At 57.2% G+C, this 21,511-nt stretch overlaps 1 protein-coding gene across 5 annotated transcripts in view; it reads right to left on the reverse strand.

Moving 5' to 3' along the window:
- shtn2 (shootin 2) overlaps positions 1-21,511 on the reverse strand; it is a 75,714-nt gene that overhangs the window by 18,082 nt on the left and 36,121 nt on the right. For all 5 annotated transcript variants that reach the window (XM_041192553.1, XM_041192545.1, XM_041192537.1 and 2 more), the window contains 3 exons: positions 4,253-4,406; positions 2,710-2,836; positions 1,962-2,020 (listed from right to left, as the gene is read on the reverse strand). In XM_041192553.1, the coding sequence (XP_041048487.1) occupies positions 1,962-2,020; positions 2,710-2,836; positions 4,253-4,406 (340 nt within the window). The remainder of the gene's footprint in view (positions 1-1,961; positions 2,021-2,709; positions 2,837-4,252; positions 4,407-21,511) is intronic.

Consider the following 21,511-nt stretch of genomic DNA (forward strand, 5'->3'; position numbering starts at 1 on the left):
GATTGATCTTATTGGCAACCTTGCAAACTGGGTCCAAGCCACTTGCTCTTCATGCAAACTTGATGCTGAAATAGGGGCATCAAAGGCATCCTGCAGGATAATGGCTACCCTGATCAGATCATTTCAATGCATATCACGCAAACTTATGAACAGGCCTAAGGCCATCACTTTCGACCCTGAAAAGTGCCCAGTCTACCTCAGATTACCCTGGGAGGGCAAGGTATCTCAAAAACTGGAGCAACAGGTGAAGTTGGCTGTGTCACGCTGCTATGATGTAGTAGCAACACGAGTGGTATTCACCACTAACAGGATGCTGCCGTCAAGCCAAAAAGACATTCTGCCTATCGCACCAATGAGTAACGTGGTATATGAATTTCAGTGCCAGTGTGATGCTTGGTATGTAGACCCTACGTCCCAAAGACTGGCCGATCATATCGAACAGCATAGCCTGGCTGCTACTCACAAAGGGCAGGGTACAGACCATACCCAAACAGTCTGTACTTGCAAAACTCAAAACACAGTGTCCGACATTTGATGTGATTCCGCAATTGGACAATACTTGCTAAGTAACCTTCAGTGTGCTAAGAATTACACTGCCAACCGATTTAAGGTGGTCAGTTGGGCTGGTGTGGTGTATTTGCTTGTACTGGAAGCTACATATATTAATACACAGGCCCCTGTTCTTTGCAGACAGAAAGAACATGTACACACATTACACCTGTTTCAGATAAGCAAAATAAGTGACAGCCATTCGCTGGCTCATTCCTCAGGGCAATGCCTTGACCAATCAGGGTCAAGCTGTCTGGTTTAAATTTCAAACATGTTTGGTAATTAACTGTCAGTCACCATTAACTGGTGCATTCTCCATGGCAACACCTCTACCAATCAGTATCCACTTGCCAGCCAATCAGCAGTCTCTTCTCATACAGTATAAAGTTCTTGCTTCCCCTGATACTGATATTCTTGAAATTGTCCTGATGAGCGCAAGATAAAAAGCTTCAACAGAATGTCTTTTTCAACAAAACCGAACAACTAGTGATAGTGAAGAGCCTAAAAACCAAATGCTGCACTGAGCCCTGGGACACCAACCTCCCCCCCCACCAAGACCCCTAGTAGCACCGAGACCCCAGCGGCTCCATCGGGACCACTGAGAAACCAGAGACCACTGAGACCACCAGCACCCCCGGCCCAAAGCCCACTCAGGCAAGGCAGGCACAGAGGAGAAATAACCCTGTCACAAGCATGTGATTCTGAAACATAGCAGTCATTTCAGTATAAAGGAAGCTGTGAGAAATCCTCTTGAGTGGCAGTGTGCAGAGCCACCATAAACAACCCTGAGAGTTATCATCAGGAGGTGTTTCTCTCTGTCATCAGCTGTCAAAGCAGAAGGTTAACTTGAAATCAACAGTTGATCTGCTGAGAGAAATCTAGGCAACCTCCAAGTGTTATAACCACAGAACTAGTGAGGAACAAGAAACTTTCTCTCACTTCCAATGCCTGTTTCACCCGCTGAGTCCACCTGAGAAAGGCAAACATTGACCAGTCCACTGCAGAAGCCATCGCAGCTACTAAACTGAACATCAAGGTTCAACTCCTTCACTTCTGAAAGAAGAAACTCAAGCAACAAGCCCACAAAGCTATTTCGCAGAGACTGATTTGAAAATCTCATCTTATCTTCCTTGATCTATATTTTAATCTTTGCATCTGTATTTTGGCGAATAACTTTATATCAATTTTAATTAAGTAACTTTCAGCAGTAGTTTTGAAATAAACTATCCTTTATCTTGTTTAAGAATAAACCACGTTTACTGGGTTATTTTTAAATATAACCACTTGCAAATTACATACAAATGTACATACACGCATACAAATTCTTATCACACGGACCACACGTGCTCTTAACAAACCCCACAACTTCACCGCTCAGAACTGTCTGCCGCTCTCGCGGTAGATATACTGACCATTGTTATTTGCCTTCCCCTTTTGATTCTGTCTTCTCTGCAACAGCTGAGCCAGGGGGCTGTGGAGGAATCACACAGTGCCATCAGGATCAAGAGCACAGATCCTTCACAAAAACTTGGCTGAGGGCAACACAGGCGGAGCGGAATAGAGCAGGAAGCAAGGCAAGAGACATCAGTGAGAGGCAGCTGCAAGAGTCCAAGTCTGTGGGTTAATATAACTGACAGATTGCAGGAGGGAGGGGGTGAGCGAGGGAGGGAAAGAGCGAGGGAGGGGAACATGAGGGAGGGGAATGTGAAGGAGGGAAGAGGGAAGGGGGAGGAAATGTGACCGAGGGGAGAATGAGGGAGGGATAAGTGAGTGAGGGGACAGTGATGGAGGGGAGAGTGAATGAAGGGAGAGAAGAGAATGTGAGGGAGGGGAATGTGAGGGAGGGGAATGTGAGGGAGGGGAATGTGAGGGAGGGGAATGTGAGGGAGGGAAAAGAGAGGGATTGGGGTAGTGAGGGATTGGGGAAGCATGAGGTATTGTGGGGGGGGGGCATGAGGGAGGGGAGCGGGAGGCCGAGGGAGCGGGAGGCTGAGATGAATGAGATGCAGGACTTGAGAGAAAGTTGAGAAGAGAGTGGAAGTTAAGAGAGGGAGCATTGAAATGGGGGTGAATTGACGAGGGCTGAGGAGGAAGTGTGAGAGGAGAGGCATGCAGACCCTGGGAGGGAACACTGCTGTCCTGGTGTGTGCGATTGCTTACTTCACTGGAACTGTAGGTGGGGGAGGTGGCAGAGGTGGGGGAGGTGGAGGAGGCGGAAGGCTTGGGGTCACTGCTTCTGGATCCACTGGCTCTTCAGCTGCTGTCAGTTTCTCCTGAAGATTCTTGACTGGAAGCAAAGAAACAGAAATGAAGACACATTCCAGACCCAATTCTGACCGAGACATCATTGCAGGTGACAATTCTAATCATAAGAACACAAGAACATAGGAAGTAGAAACAGGAGTGGACCATTTGGCCCCTTGAGTCTGCTCCACCATTCAATATGATCATGGCTGATCTTCTTGTGTTTCGATTTCCACACCCCAATCTAACCCTGATAACCTTTGATTCCCTTACCTAACAAAAATCCATCTACCTCAGCATTAAAAATATTCAGTGACCCCGCCTCCACCACCTTCTGAGGCAGAGAGTTCCAAAGTCACACAACCCTCTGAGAGAAAAATTTTCTCCTCATCTCTGTCCTAAAAGGGTGACCCCTAATTTTAAACACTGCTCCCTAGTTCTGGACTCACCCACAAGAGGAAACATCCTTCCCACATCCACCTTGTCAAGGCCATTCAGGATCTTGTATAACTTCAAGCAAATCACCCCTCACTCTTCTAAACTCCAGTGGAAACAAGCCCAGTCTGTCCAACATTTCCTCATAAGACAACCCACTCATTCCAGGTATCAATCTAGTAAACCTCCTCTGAACTGCCTCCAACAATGGCAATTTCAGCCCTGTCGACCCTGCAAAGTCCTCCTTACTAACACCAGGGGACTTGTGCCAAAATTGGGAGAGCTGTCTCACAGACTAGTCAAGCAACAGCCTGACAATCAACCTCACGGAATTATATCCTACAGATAATGTCCCAGACACCACCATCACCATTCCTGGGTATGTCCTGTAACAGGTTAGGAATTCTGTGAGGAGTAACTCACCTCCTGACACCATCTACAAGGCACAAGTCAGGAGTGTGATGGAATATTCTCCACTTCCCTGGATGAGTGCAGCTCCCACAACACTCAAGAACGTTGACACCGTCCAGGACAAAGCAGCCCCGCTTGATTGGCACCACATCCACAAACATTCACTCCCTCCATCATTGACGCACAGTAGCAGCAGTGTGTGTACCATCTATAAGATGCGCTGCAGGAATTCACCAAGGCTCCTTCGACAGCACCTTCCAAACCCACGACCACTACCATCTAGAAGGACAAGGACAGCAGATAGATGGGGACACCACCACCTAGAAGTTCTCCTCCAAGTCACTCACCATCCTGACTTGGAAATATATCGCTGTTCCTTCACTGTCGCAGGGTCAAAATCCTGGAACTCCCTCCCTAACAGCACTGTGGGTGTACCTACACCACATGGACTGCAGCGGTTCAAGAAGGCAGCTCACCACCACCTTCTCAAGGGCAACTAGGGATGGGCAATAAATGCTGACCCAGCCAGCGAAGCCCACATCCCCTGAATGAATTTAAAAAAAAACTCCCAGGACAGGTTACATCAGCAGGACTGTGTCTGCATTTTCCTGACCTTTTGTCTCTAGCTCTGTATTCCTTGTCTCAGCTTCCTGAAGTTTTGTTCCCATCTCCTCCTTTTCATCTTCCGCCAATTGGAGCAGCACCTGGAGTCTGTCAATTTCTTTCTTGGCATCAGATCCTTCAATCTGCTCCTGCAGTTCTTTCACCTAACATTCAAAGGCAAACAGGCTCTTCATTATAAACATGGAAATACAATGAGTTGCCTCACTAAAACAGGCCATTCAGCCCAACCAGTCTTGTACTATTGTATACCCTGGCCCTTGAGGCAACAGTTCCAATCAGATTTACCCACCATCAACCCATACCCATAGAACCATTGAAAAGTTGCAGCACATAAAGAGGCCATTCAGCCCATTGTGTCTGCACTGGCCAAAAAAGGAAAGAAATCTAACTGCCCATCTGAATCCCACCTTCCAGCTCCTGCTCCGTAGCCTTGCAGGTTACATCACTTCAGCTGCAGATCCAGGTACCTTTTAAATGAGCTGAGGGTTTCTGCCTTCACTGCCAAACCAGGCAGTGAATTCCAGATACCCACCTCCCTCTGGGTGAAGAAGGTTTTCCTCGTGTCTCCTCTAAACCTTCTACCACCTTAAATCGATGCCCCCTGGTAGTTGACCCTTCAGCTAAGGGAAACAGGCCTTTCCTGCCTAATCTATCTAGGCCCTTCATAATCTTGTACACCTCAATTATGTCATCCCTCAGCCTCTTGTGTTCTAAAGGAAACAATCCCAGCCTATCCAATCTCTCCTCACGGCTGCAGTTTTCAAACCCTGGCAGCATTCTCCTCTGCACTGTCTCCAGGCCACTTATGTCCTTCCTATAATGTGGTGGCCAGAACTGTAGACAAATTTCCAGCTGTGACTTAACCAGCATTTGATGCAGTTCCATCATCACATCCCTGCTTTTGTATTCAATACCTTGTCCAATAAAGGAAAGCATTCCATATGCTTTCTTTACCACTGTATCCACCCTGTCCTGCCACCTTCAGGGACATCCCCCTCTCCAATTTAATCACCAATGTTGGCATTGTTTCTCTCTCAACCACTAACTGAATTCCTGAACATGCATTTAAATAGCACCTGTCACATCCTCAGGATGGTCCAAAAGTATGATCTAGCCAAGGAATTGGTTTTAACCTGCAGTTACTCTGGCGAGTCAGGCAAAAGTAGGAGCCATTTTGTGCACAGTGCGATCCCACAAGCAGCGATGAGAAAAATGTGCAGATGTTCTCATTTGTTGATACTGGTTGAGGGATTAATATTGCCCAGGACAAGGGGACGAACTCCCTGTTCTTCTTCAAATCGTGCTTAGAGGACCTGAAAGGGCAGATGGGGCCTCAACTTTATCTCTCATCTGAAAGACAGTATGTCCAACAGTGTAGCACTCCGTCACTGTTGGACTAGGAGCGTCAGCCTGGATTATAGGTTTCAGTCACTGGAGTGGGACCTAAACCCAAACCTTTCTTACTCTGGCAAAAAAGCGATCCATGGCTGACCCCTGATGGGCTCAGGGTGGAGTGGGACTGTTTTCTAATTCATTCGTCAGATGTGGGTGTCATTGGCAGTGCCAACATTCATTCGTTTATTGATGCGAGCTTTCCTCGAGGACAGGTCCCTTTGCTCATGGTCTGCTGGTGTTTCAGCCTGATCCATTTCTCTTGGCAGTTTTTGTCAGTGGTGGTTTGCCATTGCCTTCAACCCTCAGGGGGGCAGAGCGAGGAGGCAGGTTCCAAGTCTACCTCAGCCGGAACAGGGAATGAACCCATGCTGTTGGTGTTAATCCGAACCACGCACTAGAACACTCAGCTAACCGGGCCCCCCAGCATCAAATGACCATCATTAATTGCCCTCAAGAAGGTGCTTCTTGAACCACAGCAATCCTTAATGAGAAAGGACCTGGCCTCAGAAGATCATAGGATCAGTATAGATGCAAATCAGTTATAGCAAGAGTCAGAAAACACTGGAGGGAGTAGTTTATAGGCTCCCTCTAACAGAGACAGAAACAAAAATTTACTAGAGCCTGTAACTAAAAGCAATGTAATAAGCTATGTGGAAAGCTAAGCTTTCGGGAGGACACAGAGAGGCTGCAAAGAGATATAGACAGGGCAAGTGAGTAGGCAAGAAGATGACAGGTGGATTATAATGAAGGGAGCTGCAAAGTTATTCACTTTGGTTGTAAGAATAGAAAAACAGAATTTTTTTAAAAGGTGAGAAACGTGTAAATGTTGATGTTCGGAGACTTGGGTGTGTTTGTACAAGGAATGCAGCAAGTTAGCATGCAGGTGCTGCAAGCAATTAGGAAGGTAAAGGGCAGGTTGGCCTTTATTACAAGGGGATTGGAGTACAGGAATAAAGAAGTCTTGCTACAATTGTACAGGGTTTTGGTGAGACCACAGCTGGAGCAGTGTGTGCAGTTTCTGTCTCCACATTTAAGAAAGGATATACTTGCTTTGGAGATGTTACAGTGAAGGTTCACTAAAGTGGACCATTAGAAATCTAACTTCCTTTGGTGAGTCAAAGCCTCAAGTCCAGCTGTCTCCAATTCAGTTCAACCACACACACACACACACACACGCACACATTCCAAACCCCACTATTTATCTAATTTAACAATAAATCACAATAATATTATGAGAATTATTATATTTTCAAGATAATTGTCTCTCATTATTCTAAACACCAGACAATATAGACCCAATTTACTCAGCCTCTTATCATAGGACAAGCTCCTCGCCCCATGGGTATATGTGTGGTCACTGTTACTAACACCAGCTTGTCATTTGAGAATTATTTAATCAATTGAATTTAAGTTCCCCAGGTTTTGCTGTGGGATTAGCCCAGGACAGTGAATTAGTAACAAGGTAAAATAACCATTATTCTAACTGCTCAGTTCAGGATGCAGAGGGTCTGGGGTGTTCAGGATGGAGTGGGATTGGAGGGTTCAGGATGGAGGGGGATTGGGGGGTTCAGGATGGAGGGGGATTGGGGGGTTCAGGATGGAGGGGGATTGGGGGTTCAGGATGGAGGGGGACTGGGGGTTCAGGATGGAGAGGGATTGGGGGGGTTCAGGATGGAGAGGGACTGGGGGTTCAGGATGGAGGGGGACTGGGGGTTCAGGATGGAGGGGGACTGGGTGTTCAGGATGGTGGGGGATTGGGGGTTCAGGATGGAGAGGGACTGGGGGTTCAGGATGGAGGGGGACTGGGGGGTTCAGGATGGAGAGGGATTGGGGGTTCAGGATGGAGGGGGACAAGGGTTCAGGATGGAGGGGGACTGGGGGTTCAGGATAGAGGGGGATTGGGGGTTCAGGATGGAGGTGGGACTGGGGGTTCGGGATGGAGGGGGACTGGGGGGTTCAGGATGGAGGGGGATTGGGGGTTCAGGATGGAGAGTGACTGGGGGTTCAGGACAGAGAGGGACTGGCGGGTTCAGGATGGAGGGGGACTGGGGCTTCAGGAAGGAGGGGGACTGGGGTTTCAGGATGGAGAGGGACTGGGGGGTTCAGGATGGAGGGGGACTGGGGGTTCAGGATGGAGAGGGACTGGGGGGTTCAGGATGGAGGGGTACTGGGGGTTCAGGATGGAGGGGGACTGGGGGTTCAGGATGGAGAGGGACTGTGGATTCAGGATGGAGAGTGACTGGGGGGTTCAGGATGGAGGGGTACTGGGGGTTCAGGATGGAGGGGGACTGGGGGTTCAGGATGGAGAGGGACTGTGGGTTCAGGATGGAGAGTGACTGGGGGTTCAGGACGGAGAGGGACTGGGGGTTCAGGATGGAGAAGGACTGGGGGGTTCAGGATGGAGAAGGACTGGGGGGTTCAGGATGGAGAAGGACTGGGGGTTCAGGATGGAGGGGGATTGGGGGTTTCAGGATGGAGGGGGACAGGGTGTTCAGGATGGAGGGGGACTTGGGGTTTCAGGATGGAGGGGGACTGGGGGGTCAGGATGGAGGGGGACTGGGGGTTCAGGATGGAGGGGGACTGGGGGTTCAGGATGGAGAGGGACTGGGGGTTCAGGATGGAGGGGGACTGGGGGGTTCAGGATGGAGAGGGATTGGGGGTTCAGGATGGAGGGGGACTGGGGGTTCAGGATAGAGGGGGATTGGGGGTTCAGGATGGAGAAGGACTGGGGGTTCGGGATGGAGGGGGACGGGGGGGTTCAGGATGGAGGGGGATTGGGGGATCAGGATGGAGAGTGACTGGGGGTTCAGGACAGAGAGGGACTGGGGGTTCAGGATGGAGGGGGACTGGGGCTTCAGGATGGAGGGGGACTGGGGTTTCAGGATGGAGAGGGACTGGGGGGTTCAGGATGGAGGGGTAGTGGGGGTTCAGGATGGAGGGGGACTGGGGGTTCAGGATGGAGAGTGACTGGGGGATCAGGACGGAGAGGGACTGGGGGTTCAGGATGGAGAAGGACTGGGGGGTTCAGGATGGAGAAGGACTGGGGGTTCAGGATGGAGGGGGATTGGGGGTTTCAGGATGGAGGGGGACTGGGTGTTCAGGATGGAGAGGGACTTGGGGTTTCAGGATGGAGGGGGACTGGGGGTCAGGATGGAGGGGGACTGGGGGTTCAGGATGGAGGGGGACTGGGGGTTCAGGATGGAGAGGGACTGGGGGTTCAGGATGGAGGGGGACTGGGTGTTCAGGATGGAGAGGGACTTGGGGTTTCAGGATGGACGGGGACTGGGGGGTCAGGATGGAGGGGGACTGGGGGTTCAGGATGGAGAGGGCCTGGGGGTTCAGGATGGAGGGGGATTGGGGGTTCAGGATGGAGGGGGACTGGGGGTTCAGGATGGAGAGGGACTGCGGGTTCAGGATGGAGAGGGACTGGGGTTTCAGGATGGAGAGGGACTGGGGGTTCAGGATGGAGGGGGACTGGGGGTTCAGGATGGAGATGGACTTGGGGGTGGTTTCAGGATGGTGAGGGATGGGGGGTTCAGAATGGAGGGGGACTGGGGGTTCAGAATGGAAAGGGACTGGGGGTTCAGGATGGAGGGGACTGGGGGATCAGGAAGGAGGGGGATTGGGGGTTCAGGATGGAGAGGGATTGGGGGGTTCAGGATGGAGAGGGACTGGGGGTTCAGAATGGAGAGGGACTGAGGGTTCAGTATGGAGAGGGACTGGGGGGGTTCAGGATGGAGAAGGACTGGGGGGTTCAGGATGGAGAAGGACTGGTGGTTCAGGATGGAGGGGGACTGGGGGATTAAGGATGGAGGGCGACTGGGGGTTCAGAATGGAGAGGGATGGGGTGTTCAGGATGGAGGGGGACTGGGAGGGTTCAGAATGGAGAGGGATTGGGGGTTCAGGATGAAGACGGATGGGGGGTTCAGGATGGAGGGGGACTGGGGGGTTCAGGATGGAGGGGGACTTGGGGTTTCAGGATGGAGGGGGACTGGGGGGTTCAGGATGGAGGGGGACTGGGGGGTTCAGGATGGAGAGGGACTGGGGGTTCAGGATGGAGAGGGACTGGGGAGGTTCAGGATGAAGACGGATGGGGGGTTCAGGATGGAGAGGGACTGGAGGGGGGGGGTTCAGGATGGAGAGGGACTGGGGGGGTTCAGGATGAAGACGGATGGGGGGTTCAGGATGGAGATGCTTCTGGGGGGGTTCAGGATGGAGAGGGATTGGGGGTTCAGGATGGAGAGGGATTGGGGGTTCAGGATGGAGGGGGACTGGGGGGTTTCAGGATGGTGAGGGATTGGGGGTTCAGGATGGAGAGGGACTGGGGGGGGTGAGGATGGAGGGGGACTGGGAGGAGTTCAGGATGGAGTGGGTCTGGGGGTTCAGGATGGAGGGGGATTGGGTGGGTTTCAGGATGGAGAGCGACTGGGGGTTCAGGATGGAGAGCGACTGGGGGTTCAGGATGGAGAGCGACTGGGGGTTCAGGATGGAGAGGGACTGGGGGTTCAGGATGGAGGGGGACTGGGGGTTCAGGATGGAGAGGGACTGGGGGTTCAGGATGGAGGGGGATTGGGGGGGTTCTGGATGGAGAGGGACTGGGGGTTCAGGATGGACAGGGACTGGGGGTTCAGGATGGAGAGGGACTGGGGGTTCAGGATGGAGAGGGACTGGGGCTTCAAGATGGAGGGGGACTGCGGGATCAGGATGGAGGGGGATTGGGGGGTTCAGGATGGAGGGGGACTGGGGGTTCAGGACAGAGAGGGACAGGGGTTTTCAGGATGGAGAGGGACTGGGGGTTCAGGATGGAGGGGACCTGGGTGTTCAGGATGGAGAGGGATTGGGGGTTCAGGATGGAGAGGGACTGGGGGTTCAGAATGGAAAGTGACTGGGGGTTCAGGATGGAGAGGGACTGGGGGGTTCAGGATGGAGAGGGATTGGGGGTTCAGGATGGAGGGGGATTGGGGGTTCAGGATGGAGGGGGATTGGGGGCGTTCATGATGGAGAGGGACTGGGGGTTCAGGATGGAGAGGGACTGGGGGGTTCAGGATGGAGGGGGATGGGGGTTCATGATGGAGAGGGACTGGGGGTTCAGGATGGAGAGGGACTGGGGGTTCAGGATGGAGGGGGATTGGGGGGGTTCAGGATGGAGGGGGACTGGGGGTTTCAGGATGGAGGGGGACTGGGGGTTCAGGATGGAGAGGGACTGGGGGTTCAGGTTGGAGAGGGACTGGGGGGTTCAGGATCGAGAAGGACTGGGGGGGTTCAGGATGGAGAGGGACTGGGGGGTTCAGGATGGAGAAGGACTGGGGGGTTTAGGATGGAGAGGGACTTGGGGTTCAGGATGGAGGGGGACTGGGGGGGTTCAGGATGGAGAGGGATGTGGGGTTCAGGATGGAGGGGGACTGGGGGTTCAGGATGGAGAGGGATTGGGGGTTCAGGATCGAGAGGGACTGGGGGTTAAGATGGATGGGGATTGGGGGGTGTTCAGGATGGAGAGGGACTGGGGGGTTCAGGATGGAGGGGGATGGGGGTTCATGATGGAGAGGGACTGGGGGTTCAGGATGGAGAGGGACTGGGGGTTCAGGATGGAGGGGGATTGGGGGTTTCAGGATGGAGGGGGACTGGGTGTTCAGGATGGAGGGGGACTTGGGGTTTCAGGATGGAGGGGGACTGGGGGGTCAGGATGGAGGGGGACTGGGGGTTCAGGATGGAGGGGGACTGGGGGGGTTCAGGATGGAGAGGGACTGGGGGTTCAGGATGGAGGGGGACTGGGGGGTTCAGGATGGAGAGGGATTGGGGGTTCAGGATGGAGGGGGACAAGGGTTCAGGATGGAGGGGGACTGGGGGTTCAGGATAGAGGGGGATTGGGGGTTCAGGATGGAGAAGGACTGGGGGTTCGGGATGGAGGGGGACTGGGGGGTTCAGGATGGAGGGGGATGGGGGGGTTCAGGATGGAGGAGGATTCGGGGTTCAGGATGGAGGGGGATTGGGGGGTTCAAGATGGAGGGGGACAAGGGGATCAGGATGGAGGGGGATTGGGGGGGTTCAGGATGGAGAGGGACTGGGGGTTCAGGATGGAGAGGGAATGGGGGGTTCAGGATGGAGCGGGACTGGGGGGTTCAGGATGGAGAAGGACTGGGTGTTCAGGATGGAGGCCGTCTGGGGGTTCAGAATGGAGGGGGTTGGGGGGTTCAGGATGGAGATGGAATGGGGGGTTCAGAATGGAGGGGGACTGGTGTTCCAGGATGGAGAGGGATTGGGGGTTCAGGATGGAGAGGGACTGGGGGTTCAGGATGGAGAGGGACTGAGGGTTCAGTATGGAGAGGGACTGGGGGTTTCAGGATGGAGGGGGACTGGGGGGTTCAGGATGGTGAAGGACTGGGGGGTTCAGGATGGAGAAGGACTGGGGTTTCAGGAGGAAGGGGGACTGGGGGTTCAGGATGGAGAAGGACTGGGGTTTCAGGAGGAAGGGGGACTGGGGTTTCAGGATGGAGAAGGACTGGGGGGGGGTTCAGGGTGGAGAGGGATTGGGGGTTCAGGATGGAGAGGGATGGGGGGTTCAGGATGGAGAGGGATTGGGGGTTCAGGATGGAGAGGGACTGGGGGTTCAGGATGGAGAGGGACTGGGGGTTCAGGATGGAGGGGGACTGGGGGGGTTCAGGATGGAGAGGGTCTGGGGGTTCAGGATGGAGGGGGACTGGGGGGGTTAAGGATGGAGGGGGACTGGGGGGGTTCAGGATGGAGAGGGACTGGGGGGGTTCAGGATGAAGACGGATGGGGGGTTCAGGATGGAGAGGGACTGGGGGTTCAGGATGGAGAGGGATTGGGGGTTCAGGATGGAGAGTGACTGGGGGTTCAGGATGGAGAGGGACTGGGGGTTCAGGATGGAGAGGGACTGGGGGGGTTCAGGATGGAGAGGGACTGGGGGTTCAGGATGGAGAGGGACTGGGGGTTCAGGATGGAGAGGGACTGGAGGAGGGGGGTTCAGGATGGAGGGGGACTGGGGGTTCAGGATGGAGAGGGACTGGAGGGGGGGTTCAGGATGGAGGGGGACTGGGGGTTCAGGATGGAGAGGGACTGGGGGTTCAGGATGGAGAGGGACTGGGGGTTCAGGATGGAGAGGGACTGGGGGGGGGGTGGGTTCAGGATGGAGAGGGACTGGGGGTTCAGGATGGAGAGGGACTGGGGGTTCAGGATGGAGAGGGACTGGGGGGGGGGTGGGTTCAGGATGGAGAGGGACTGGGGGTTCAGGATGGAGAGGGACTGGGGGTTCAGGATGGAGGGGGACTGGGGGGTTTCAGGATGGCGAGGGATTGGGGGGGTGAGGATGGAGATGGACTGGGAAGAGTTCAGGATGGAGTGGGTCTGGGGGTTCAGGATGGAGGGGGAATGGGGGTTTCAGGATGGAGGGGGAATGGGGGTTCAGGATGGAGGGGGAATGGGGGTTCAGGATGGAGAGGGACTGGGGGGGTTCAGGATGAAGACGGATGGGGGGTTCAGGATGGAGAGGGACTGGAGGGGGGGGGTTCAGGATGGAGAGGGACTGGGGGTTCAGGATGGAGAGGGATTGGGGGTTCAGGATGGAGAGGGACTGGGGGGGGGTTCAGGATGGAGAGCGACTGGGGGTTCAGGATGGAGAGGGACTGGGGGGTTCAGGATGGAGGGGGACTGGGGGTTCAGGATGGAGAGGGACTGGGGGTTCAGGATGGAGGGGGACTGGGGGTTCAGGATGGAGAGGGACTGGGGGGTTCAGGATGGAGGGGGACTGGGGGTTCAGGATGGAGAGGGACTGGGGGGTTCAGGATGGAGGGGGACTGGGGGTTCAGGATGGAGAGGGACTGGGGGGTTCAGGATGGAGGGGGACTGGGGGTTCAGGATGGAGAGGGACTGGGGGGTTCAGGATGGAGGGGGACTGGGGGTTCAGGATGGAGAGGGACTGGGGGGTTCAGGATGGAGGGGGACTGGGGGTTCAGGATGGAGAGGGACTGGGGGGTTCAGGATGGAGGGGGACTGGGGGTTCAGGATGGAGAGGGACTGGGGGTTCAGGATGGAGAGGGACTGGGGCTTCAAGATGGAGGGTTCTGCGGGATCAGGATGGAGGGGGAATGGGGGGTTCAGGATGGAGGGGGACTGGGGGTTCAGGACAGAGAGGGACTGGGGTTTTCAGGATGGAGAGGGACTGGGGGTTCAGGATGGAGAGGGATTGGGGGTTCAGGATGGAGGGGGACTGGGTGTTCATGATGGAGGGGGACTTGGGGTTCAGAATGGAGAGGGACTGGGGGTTCAGGATGGAGAGGGACTGGGGGTTCAGGATGGAGGGGGTCTGGGGGTTCAGGATGGAGAGGGACTGGGGGTTCAGGATGGAGGCGGATTGGGGGGGGTTCAGGATGGAGGGGGACTGGGGGTTTCAGGATGGAGAGGGACTGGGGGTTTCAGGATGGAGAGGGACTGGGGGTTCAGGATGGAGGGGGACTGGGGGTTCAGGATGGAGGGGCACTGGGGGTTCAGGATGGAGGGGAACTGGGGGATCAGGATGGAGGGGGACTGGGGGGTTCAGGATGGAGGGGGACTGGGGGTTCAGGATGGAGAGGGACTGGGGGTTCAGTATGGAGTGGGATGTGGTGTTCAGGATGGAGAGGGACTGGGGGGTTCAGGATGGAGAAGGACTGGGGGGGTTCAGGATGGAGAGCGACTGGGGGTTCAGGATTGAGGGGGACAGGGGGTTCAGGATGGAGAGGGTCTGGGGGTTCAGGATGGAGGGGGACTGGGGGGGTTCAGGATGGAGGGGGACTGGGGGGTTCAGGATGGAGGGGGACTTGGGGTTCAGAATGGAGAGGGACTGGGGGTTCAGGATGGAGAGGGACTGGGGGTTCAGGATGGAGGCGGATTGGGGGGGTTCAGGATGGAGGGGGACTGGGGGTTTCAGGATGGAGAGGGACTGGGGGTTTCAGGATGGAGAGGGACTGGGGGTTCAGGATGGAGGGGGACTGGGGGGTTCAGGATGGAGGGGCACTGGGGGTTCAGGATGGAGGGGGACTGGGGGTTCAGGATGGAGGGGGACTGGGGGGTTCAGGATGGAGGGGGACTGGGGGTTCAGGATGGAGGGGCACTGGGGGTTCAGGATGGAGGGGGACTGGGGGTTCAGGATGGAGGGGGACTGGGGGGTTCAGGATGGAGGGGGACTGGGGGTTCAGGATGGAGAGGGACTGGGGGTTCAGTATGGAGTGGGATGTGGTGTTCAGGATGGAGAGGGACTGGGGGGATCAGGATGGAGAAGGACTGGGGGGGTTCAGGATGGAGAGCGACTGGGGGTTCAGGATTGAGGGGGACAGGGGGTTCAGGATGGAGAGGGATTGGGTTTCAGGATCGAGATGGACTGGGGGGTTCAGGATGGAGAGGGACTGGGGGTTCAGGATGGAGAGGGACTGGGGGGTTCAGGATCGAGAAGGACTGGGGGTGTTCAGGATGGAGGGGGACTGGGGGTTCAGGATGGAGAGGGACTGGGGGTTCAGGATGGAGAGGGACTGGGGGGGTTCAGGATGGAGAGGGACAGGGGGTTCAGGATGGAGGGGGACTGGGGGTTCAGGATGGAGAGGGATTGGGGGTTCAGGATGGAGAGGTATTGGGGGTTCAGGATGGAGAGGGATTGGGGTTTCAGGATCGAGATGGACTGGGGGTTCAGGATGGAGGGGGACTGGGGGTTCAGGATGGATGGGGATTGGGGGGTGTTCAGGATGGAGAGGGACTGGGGGTTCAGGATGGAGGGGGATTGGGGGTTCAGGATGGAGGGGGACTTAGAGTTCAGGATGGAGGGGGACTGAGGGTTCAGGATGGAGAGGGACTGGGGGTTCAGGATGGAGGTGGGACTGGGGGGTTCAGGATGGAGGGGGACTGGGCGTTCAGGATGGAGGGGGACTGGGGGTTCAGGATGGAGGTGGGACTGGGGGGTTCAGGATGGAGGGGGACTGGGGGTTCATGATGGAGTGGGACTGGGAGTTCAGGATGGAGGGGGACTGGGGGTTCAGGATGGAGGGGATTTTGGGGTTCATGATGGAGGGGGATTGGGGGTTCAGGATGGAGGGGGATTGGGGGGGTTCAGGACGGAGAGGGATTGGGGGTTCAGGATGGAGGGGCACTGGGGGTTCAGGATGGAGGGGGATTGGGGGGTTCAGGACTGAGAGGGACTGAGGGGTTCAGGACGGAGAGGGATTGGGGGTTCAGGATGGAGGGGGATTGGGGGGTTCAGGACGGTGAGGGACTGAGGGTTCAGGATGGACGGGGTCCGGAGTTTCAGAATGGAGGGCGATTGGGGTGTTCAGGGTGGAGCGGGATTGGGGGTTCAGAATGGAGAGGGACTGGGGGTTCAGGATGGAGAGGGACTGGGGGTTCAGGATGGAGGGGGACTGGGGGGTTCAGGATGGAGATGGACTGGGGGGTTCAGGATGGAGATGGACTGGGGGGTTCAGGATGGAGAGGGACTGGGGGCGGTTCAGGATGGAGAGGGTCTGGGGGTTCAGAATGGAGGGGGACTGGGGTTTCAGGATGGAGAGGGATTGGGGGTTAAGGATGCAGAGGGTCTGGGGGGGTTCAGGATAGAGAGGGACTGGGGGTTCAGGATGGAGAGGGACTGGGGGGGTTCAGGATTCAGAGGGTCTGGGGGGGTTCAGGATGGAGAGGGTCTGGGGGTTCAGGATGGAGAGGGTCTGGGGGTTCAGGATGGAGGGGGTCTGGGGGGGTTCAGGATGGAGAGGGACTGGGGGGGTTCAGGATGGAGAGGGTCTGGGGGTTCAGGATGGCGGTGGACTGGGGGGGTTCAGGATGGAGGGGGACTGGGGGGGTTCAGAATGGAGAGGGACTGGGGGTTCAGGATGGAGAGGGACTGGGGGGTTCAGGATCGAGAGGGATTGGGGGTTCAGGATGGAGAGGGACTGGGGGTTCAGGATGGAGAGGGACTGGGGGTTCAGGATGGAGGGGGACCAGGGGGTTCAGGATGGAGATGGACTGGGGGGTTCAGGATGGAGGGGGACTGGGGGGTTCAGGATGGAGGGGGACTGTGGGTTCAGGATGGAGAGGGATTGGGGGTTCAGGATGGAGTGGGATTGGGGTTTCAGGATGGAGTGGGATTGGGGGTTCAGGATGGAGGGGGACTGGGGGTTCAGAATGGAAAGTGACTGGGGGTTCAGGATGTAGAGTGACTGGGGGTTCAGGATGGAGAGTGACTGGGGGTTCAGGATGGAGTGGGACTGGCGGGTTCAGAATGGAGGGGGACTGGGTGTTCATGATGGAGGGGGACTTGGGGTTCAGAATGGAGAGGGACTGGGGGTTCAGGATGGAGAAGGACTGGGGGGTTCAGGATGGAGAGGGACTGGGGGGTTCAGGATGGAGGGGGACTGGGGGTTCAGGATGGAGAGGGATTGGGGGTTCAGGATGGAGAGGGACTGGGGGTTCAGGATGGAGAGGGACTGGGGGTTCAGGATGGAGGGGGACTGGGGTTAAGGATGGATGGGGACTGGGGGGTTCAGGATGGAGGGGGTCTGGGGGGGTTCAGGATGGAGAGGGACTGGGGGTTCAGGATGGAGAGGGACTGGGGGTTCAGGATGGAGAGGGACTGGGGCTTCAGGATGGAGAGGGACTGGGGGGTTCAGAATGGAGAGGGACTGGGGGGTTCAGGATGGAGGGGGACTGGGGGGTTCAGGATGGAGGGGGACTGTGGGTTCAGGATGGAGAGGGATTGGGGGTTCAGGATGGAGTGGGATTGGGGGTTCAGGATGGAGTGGGATTGGGGGCTCAGGATGGATGGGGACTGGGGGTTCAGAATGGAGAGTGACTGGGGGTTCAGGATGGAGTGGGACTGGCGGGTTCAGAATGGAGGGGGACTGGGTGTTCATGATGGAGGTGGACTTGGGGTTCAGAATGGAGAGGGACTGGGGGTTCAGGATGGAGAAGGACTGGGGGATTCAGGATGGAGAGGGACTGGGGCGTTCAGGATGGAAGGGGACTGGGGGTTCAGGATGGAGAGGGATTGGGGGTTCAGGATGGAGAGGGACTGGGGGTTCAGGATGGAGATGGACTGGGGGTTCAGGATGGAGGGGGACTGGGGGTTAAGGATGGAGGGGGACTGGGGGGTTCAGGATGGAGGGGGTCTGGGGGGGTTCAGGATGGAGGGGGACTGGGGGTTAAGGATGGAGGGGGACTGGGGGGTTCAGGATGGAGGGGGTCTGGGGGGGTTCAGGATGGATAGGGACTGGGGGTTCAGGATGGAGTGGGACTGGCGGGTTCAGGATGGAGAGGGATTGGGGGTTCATGATGGAGGGGGACTTGGGGTTCAGAATGGAGAGGGACTGGGGGTTCAGGATGGAGAAGGACTGGGGGGTTCAGGATGGAGAGGGACTGGGGGGTTCAGGATGGAGGGGGACTGGGGGTTCAGGATGGAGAGGGATTGGGGGTTCAGGATGGAGAGGGACTGGGGGTTCAGGATGGAGAGGGACTGGGGGTTCAGGATGGAGGGGGACTGGGGGGTTTCAGGATGGAGAGGGACTGGGGGTTCAGGATGGAGGGGGATTGGGGTTTCAGGATGGAGAGGGACTGGGGGTTCAGGATGGAGAGGGATTGGGGGTTCAGGATGGAGAGGGACTGGGGGTTCAGGATGGAGAGGTACTGGGGGGTTCAGGATGGAGGGGGACTGGGGGTTCAGGATGGAGGGGGACTGGGGGGGTTCAGGATGGAGAGGGACTGGGGTTTCAGGATGGAGGGGGACTGGGGGGGGTTCAGGATGGAGAGGGACTGGGGGGTTCAGGATGGAGAGGGACTGGGGGTTTAGGATGGAGGGGGACTGGGGGGGTTCAGGATGGAGGGGGACTGGGGGGTTCAGGATGGAGAGGGACTGGGGGTTCAGGATGGAGGGGGATTGGGGGTTCCGGATGGAGGGGGATTGGGGGTTCAGGATGGAGGGGGACTGGGGGGTTCAGGATGGAGGGGGATTGAGGGTTCAGGATGGAGGGGGATGGGGGTTCAGGATGGAGGGAGACTGGGGGGTTCAGGATGGAGGGGGACTGGGGGTTCAGGATGGAGAGGTACTGGGGGGTTCAGGATGGAGGGGGATTGGGGGTTCAGGATGGAGGGGGACTTAGAGTTCAGGATGGAGGGGGATTGAGGGTTCAGGATGGAGGGGGATGGGGGTTCAGGATGGAGGGAGACTGGGGGGTTCAGGATGGAGGGGGATTGGGGGGTTCAGGATGGAGGGGGACTGGGGTTTCAGGATGGCGAGGGTTTGGTGGGCTCAGGATGGTGAGGGACTGAGGGTTCAGGATGGAGATGGACTGGAGGTTCAGAATGGAGGGCGATTGGGGGGTTCAGGATGGAGCGGGATTGGAGGTTCAGAATGGAGGGCGATTGGGGGGTTCAGAATGGAGGGCGATTGGGGGGTTCAGGATGGAGCGGGATTGGAGGTTCAGAATGGATGGGGACTGGGGGTTCAGGATGGAGAGGGACTGGGGGGTTCAGGATGGAGAGGGACTGGGGGTTTAGGATGGAGGGGGACTGGGGGTTCAGGATGGAGAGGGATTGAGGGTTCAGGATGGAGGGGGATGGGGGTTCAGGATGGAGGGGGACTGGGGGGTTAAGGATGGAGGGGGATTGGGGGGTTCAGGATTGAGGGGGACTGGGGGGTTCAGGATGGAGGGGGACTGGGGGGTTCAGGATGGAGGGAGACTGGGGGGTTCAGGATGGAGGGGGATTGGGGGGTTCAGGATGGAGGGGGACTGGGGGTTCAGGATGGAGGGGGACTGGGGTTTCAGGATGGCGAGGGTTTGGTGGGCTCAGGATGGTGAGGGACTGAGGGTTCAGGATGGAGATGGACTGGAGTTTCAGAATGGAGGGCGATTGGGGGGTTCAGGATGGAGCGGGATTGGAGGTTCAGAATGGAGAGGGACTGGGGGTTCAGGATGGAGAGGGACTGGGGGTTCAGGATGGAGAGGGACTGGGGGGTTCAGGATGGAGAGGGACTGGGGGTTAAGGATGGAGGGGTACTGGGGGTTCAGGATGGAGGGGGTCTGGGGGGGTTCAGGATGGAGAGGGACTGGGGGTTCAGGATGGAGTGGGACTGGCGGGTTCAGAATGGAGGGGGACTGGGTGTTCATGATGGAGGGGGACTTGGGGTTCAGAATGGAGAGGGACTGGGGGTTCAGTATGGAGAAGGACTGGGGGGTTCAGGATGGAGAGGGACTGGGGGGTTCAGGATGGAGAGGGACTGGGGGTTCAGGATGGAGAGGGACTGGGGGTTCAGGATGGAGAGGGACTGGGGGTTCAGGATGGAGGGGGACTGGGGGTTAAGGATGGAGGGGGACTGGGGGGTTCAGGATGGAGGGGGTCTGGGGGGGTTCAGGATGGAGAGGGACTGGGGGTTCAGGATGGAGAGGGACTGGGGGTTCAGGATGGAGGGGGACTGGGGGTTAAGGATGGAGGGGGACTGGGGTGTTCAGGATGGAGGGGGTCTGGGGCGGTTCAGGATGGAGAGGTACTGGGGGTTCAGGATGGAGGGGGCCTGGGGGGCTCCAGGATGGAGGGGGTCTGGGGGGGTACAGGATGGAGGGGGTCTGGGGGGTTCAAGATGGAGAGGGATTGGGGGTTCAGGATGGAGGGGGACTGGGGGGTTTCAGGATGGATGGGGACTGGGGGTTCAGGATGGAGGGGGATTGGGGTTTCAGGATGGAGAGGGACTGGGGGTTCAGGATGGAGAGGGATTGGGGGTTCAGGATGGAGAGGGACTGGGGGTTCAGGATGGAGAGGTACTGGGGGGTTCAGGATGGTGGGGGACTGGGGGTTCAGGATGGAGGGGGACTGGGGGGTTTCAGGATGGAGAGGGACTGGGGTTTCAGGATGGAGGGGGACTGGGGGGGGTTCAGAATGGAGGGGGACTGGGGGGTTCAGGATGGAGAGGGACTGGGGGGTTCAGGATGGAGAGGGACTGGGGGTTCAGGATGGAGGGGGACTGGGGGGGTTCAGGATGGAGGGGGACTGGGGGTTCAGGATGGAGAGGGATTGGGGGTTCAGGATGGAGAGGGACTGGGGGTTCAGGATGGAGAGGTACTGGGGGGTTCAGGATGGAGGGGGACTGGGGGTTCAGGATGGAGGGGGACTGGGGGGTTTCAGGATGGAGAGGGACTGGGGTTTCAGGATGGAGGGGGACTGGGGGGGGTTCAGAATGGAGGGGGACTGGGGGGTTCAGGATGGAGAGGGACTGGGGGGTTCAGGATGGAGAGGGACTGGGGGTTCAGGATGGAGGGGGACTGGGGGGGTTCAGGATGGAGGGGGACTGGGGGGTTCAGGATGGAGAGGGACTGGGGGGTTCAGGATGGAGGGGGATTGGGGGTTCAGGATGGAGGGGGACTGGGGGGTTCAGGATGGAGGGGGATTGAGGGTTCAGGATGGAGGGGGATGGGGGTTCAGGATGGAGGGAGACTGGGGGGTTCAGGATGGAGGGGGATTGGGGGTTCAGGATGGAGGGGGACTGGGGGGTTCAGGATGGAGGGGGATTGAGGGTTCAGGATGGAGGGGGATGGGGGTTCAGGATGGAGGGAGACTGGGGGGTTCAGGATGGAGGGGGATTGGGGGGTTCAGGATGGAGGGGGACTGGGGGGTTCAGGATGGAGGGGGATTGGGGGGTTCAGGATGGAGGGGGATTGGGGGTTCAGGATGGAGGGGGACTGGGGTTTCAGGATGGCGAGGGTTTGGTGGGCTCAGGATGGTGAGGGACTGAGGGTTCAGGATGGAGATGGACTGGAGGTTCAGAATGGAGGGCGATTGGGGGGTTCAGGATGGAGCGGGATTGGAGGTTCAGAATGGATGGGGACTG

This window comes from Carcharodon carcharias, chromosome 1 (genome assembly GCF_017639515.1).
Source record: "Carcharodon carcharias isolate sCarCar2 chromosome 1, sCarCar2.pri, whole genome shotgun sequence".
Lineage (NCBI taxonomy): Eukaryota > Metazoa > Chordata > Chondrichthyes > Lamniformes > Lamnidae > Carcharodon > Carcharodon carcharias.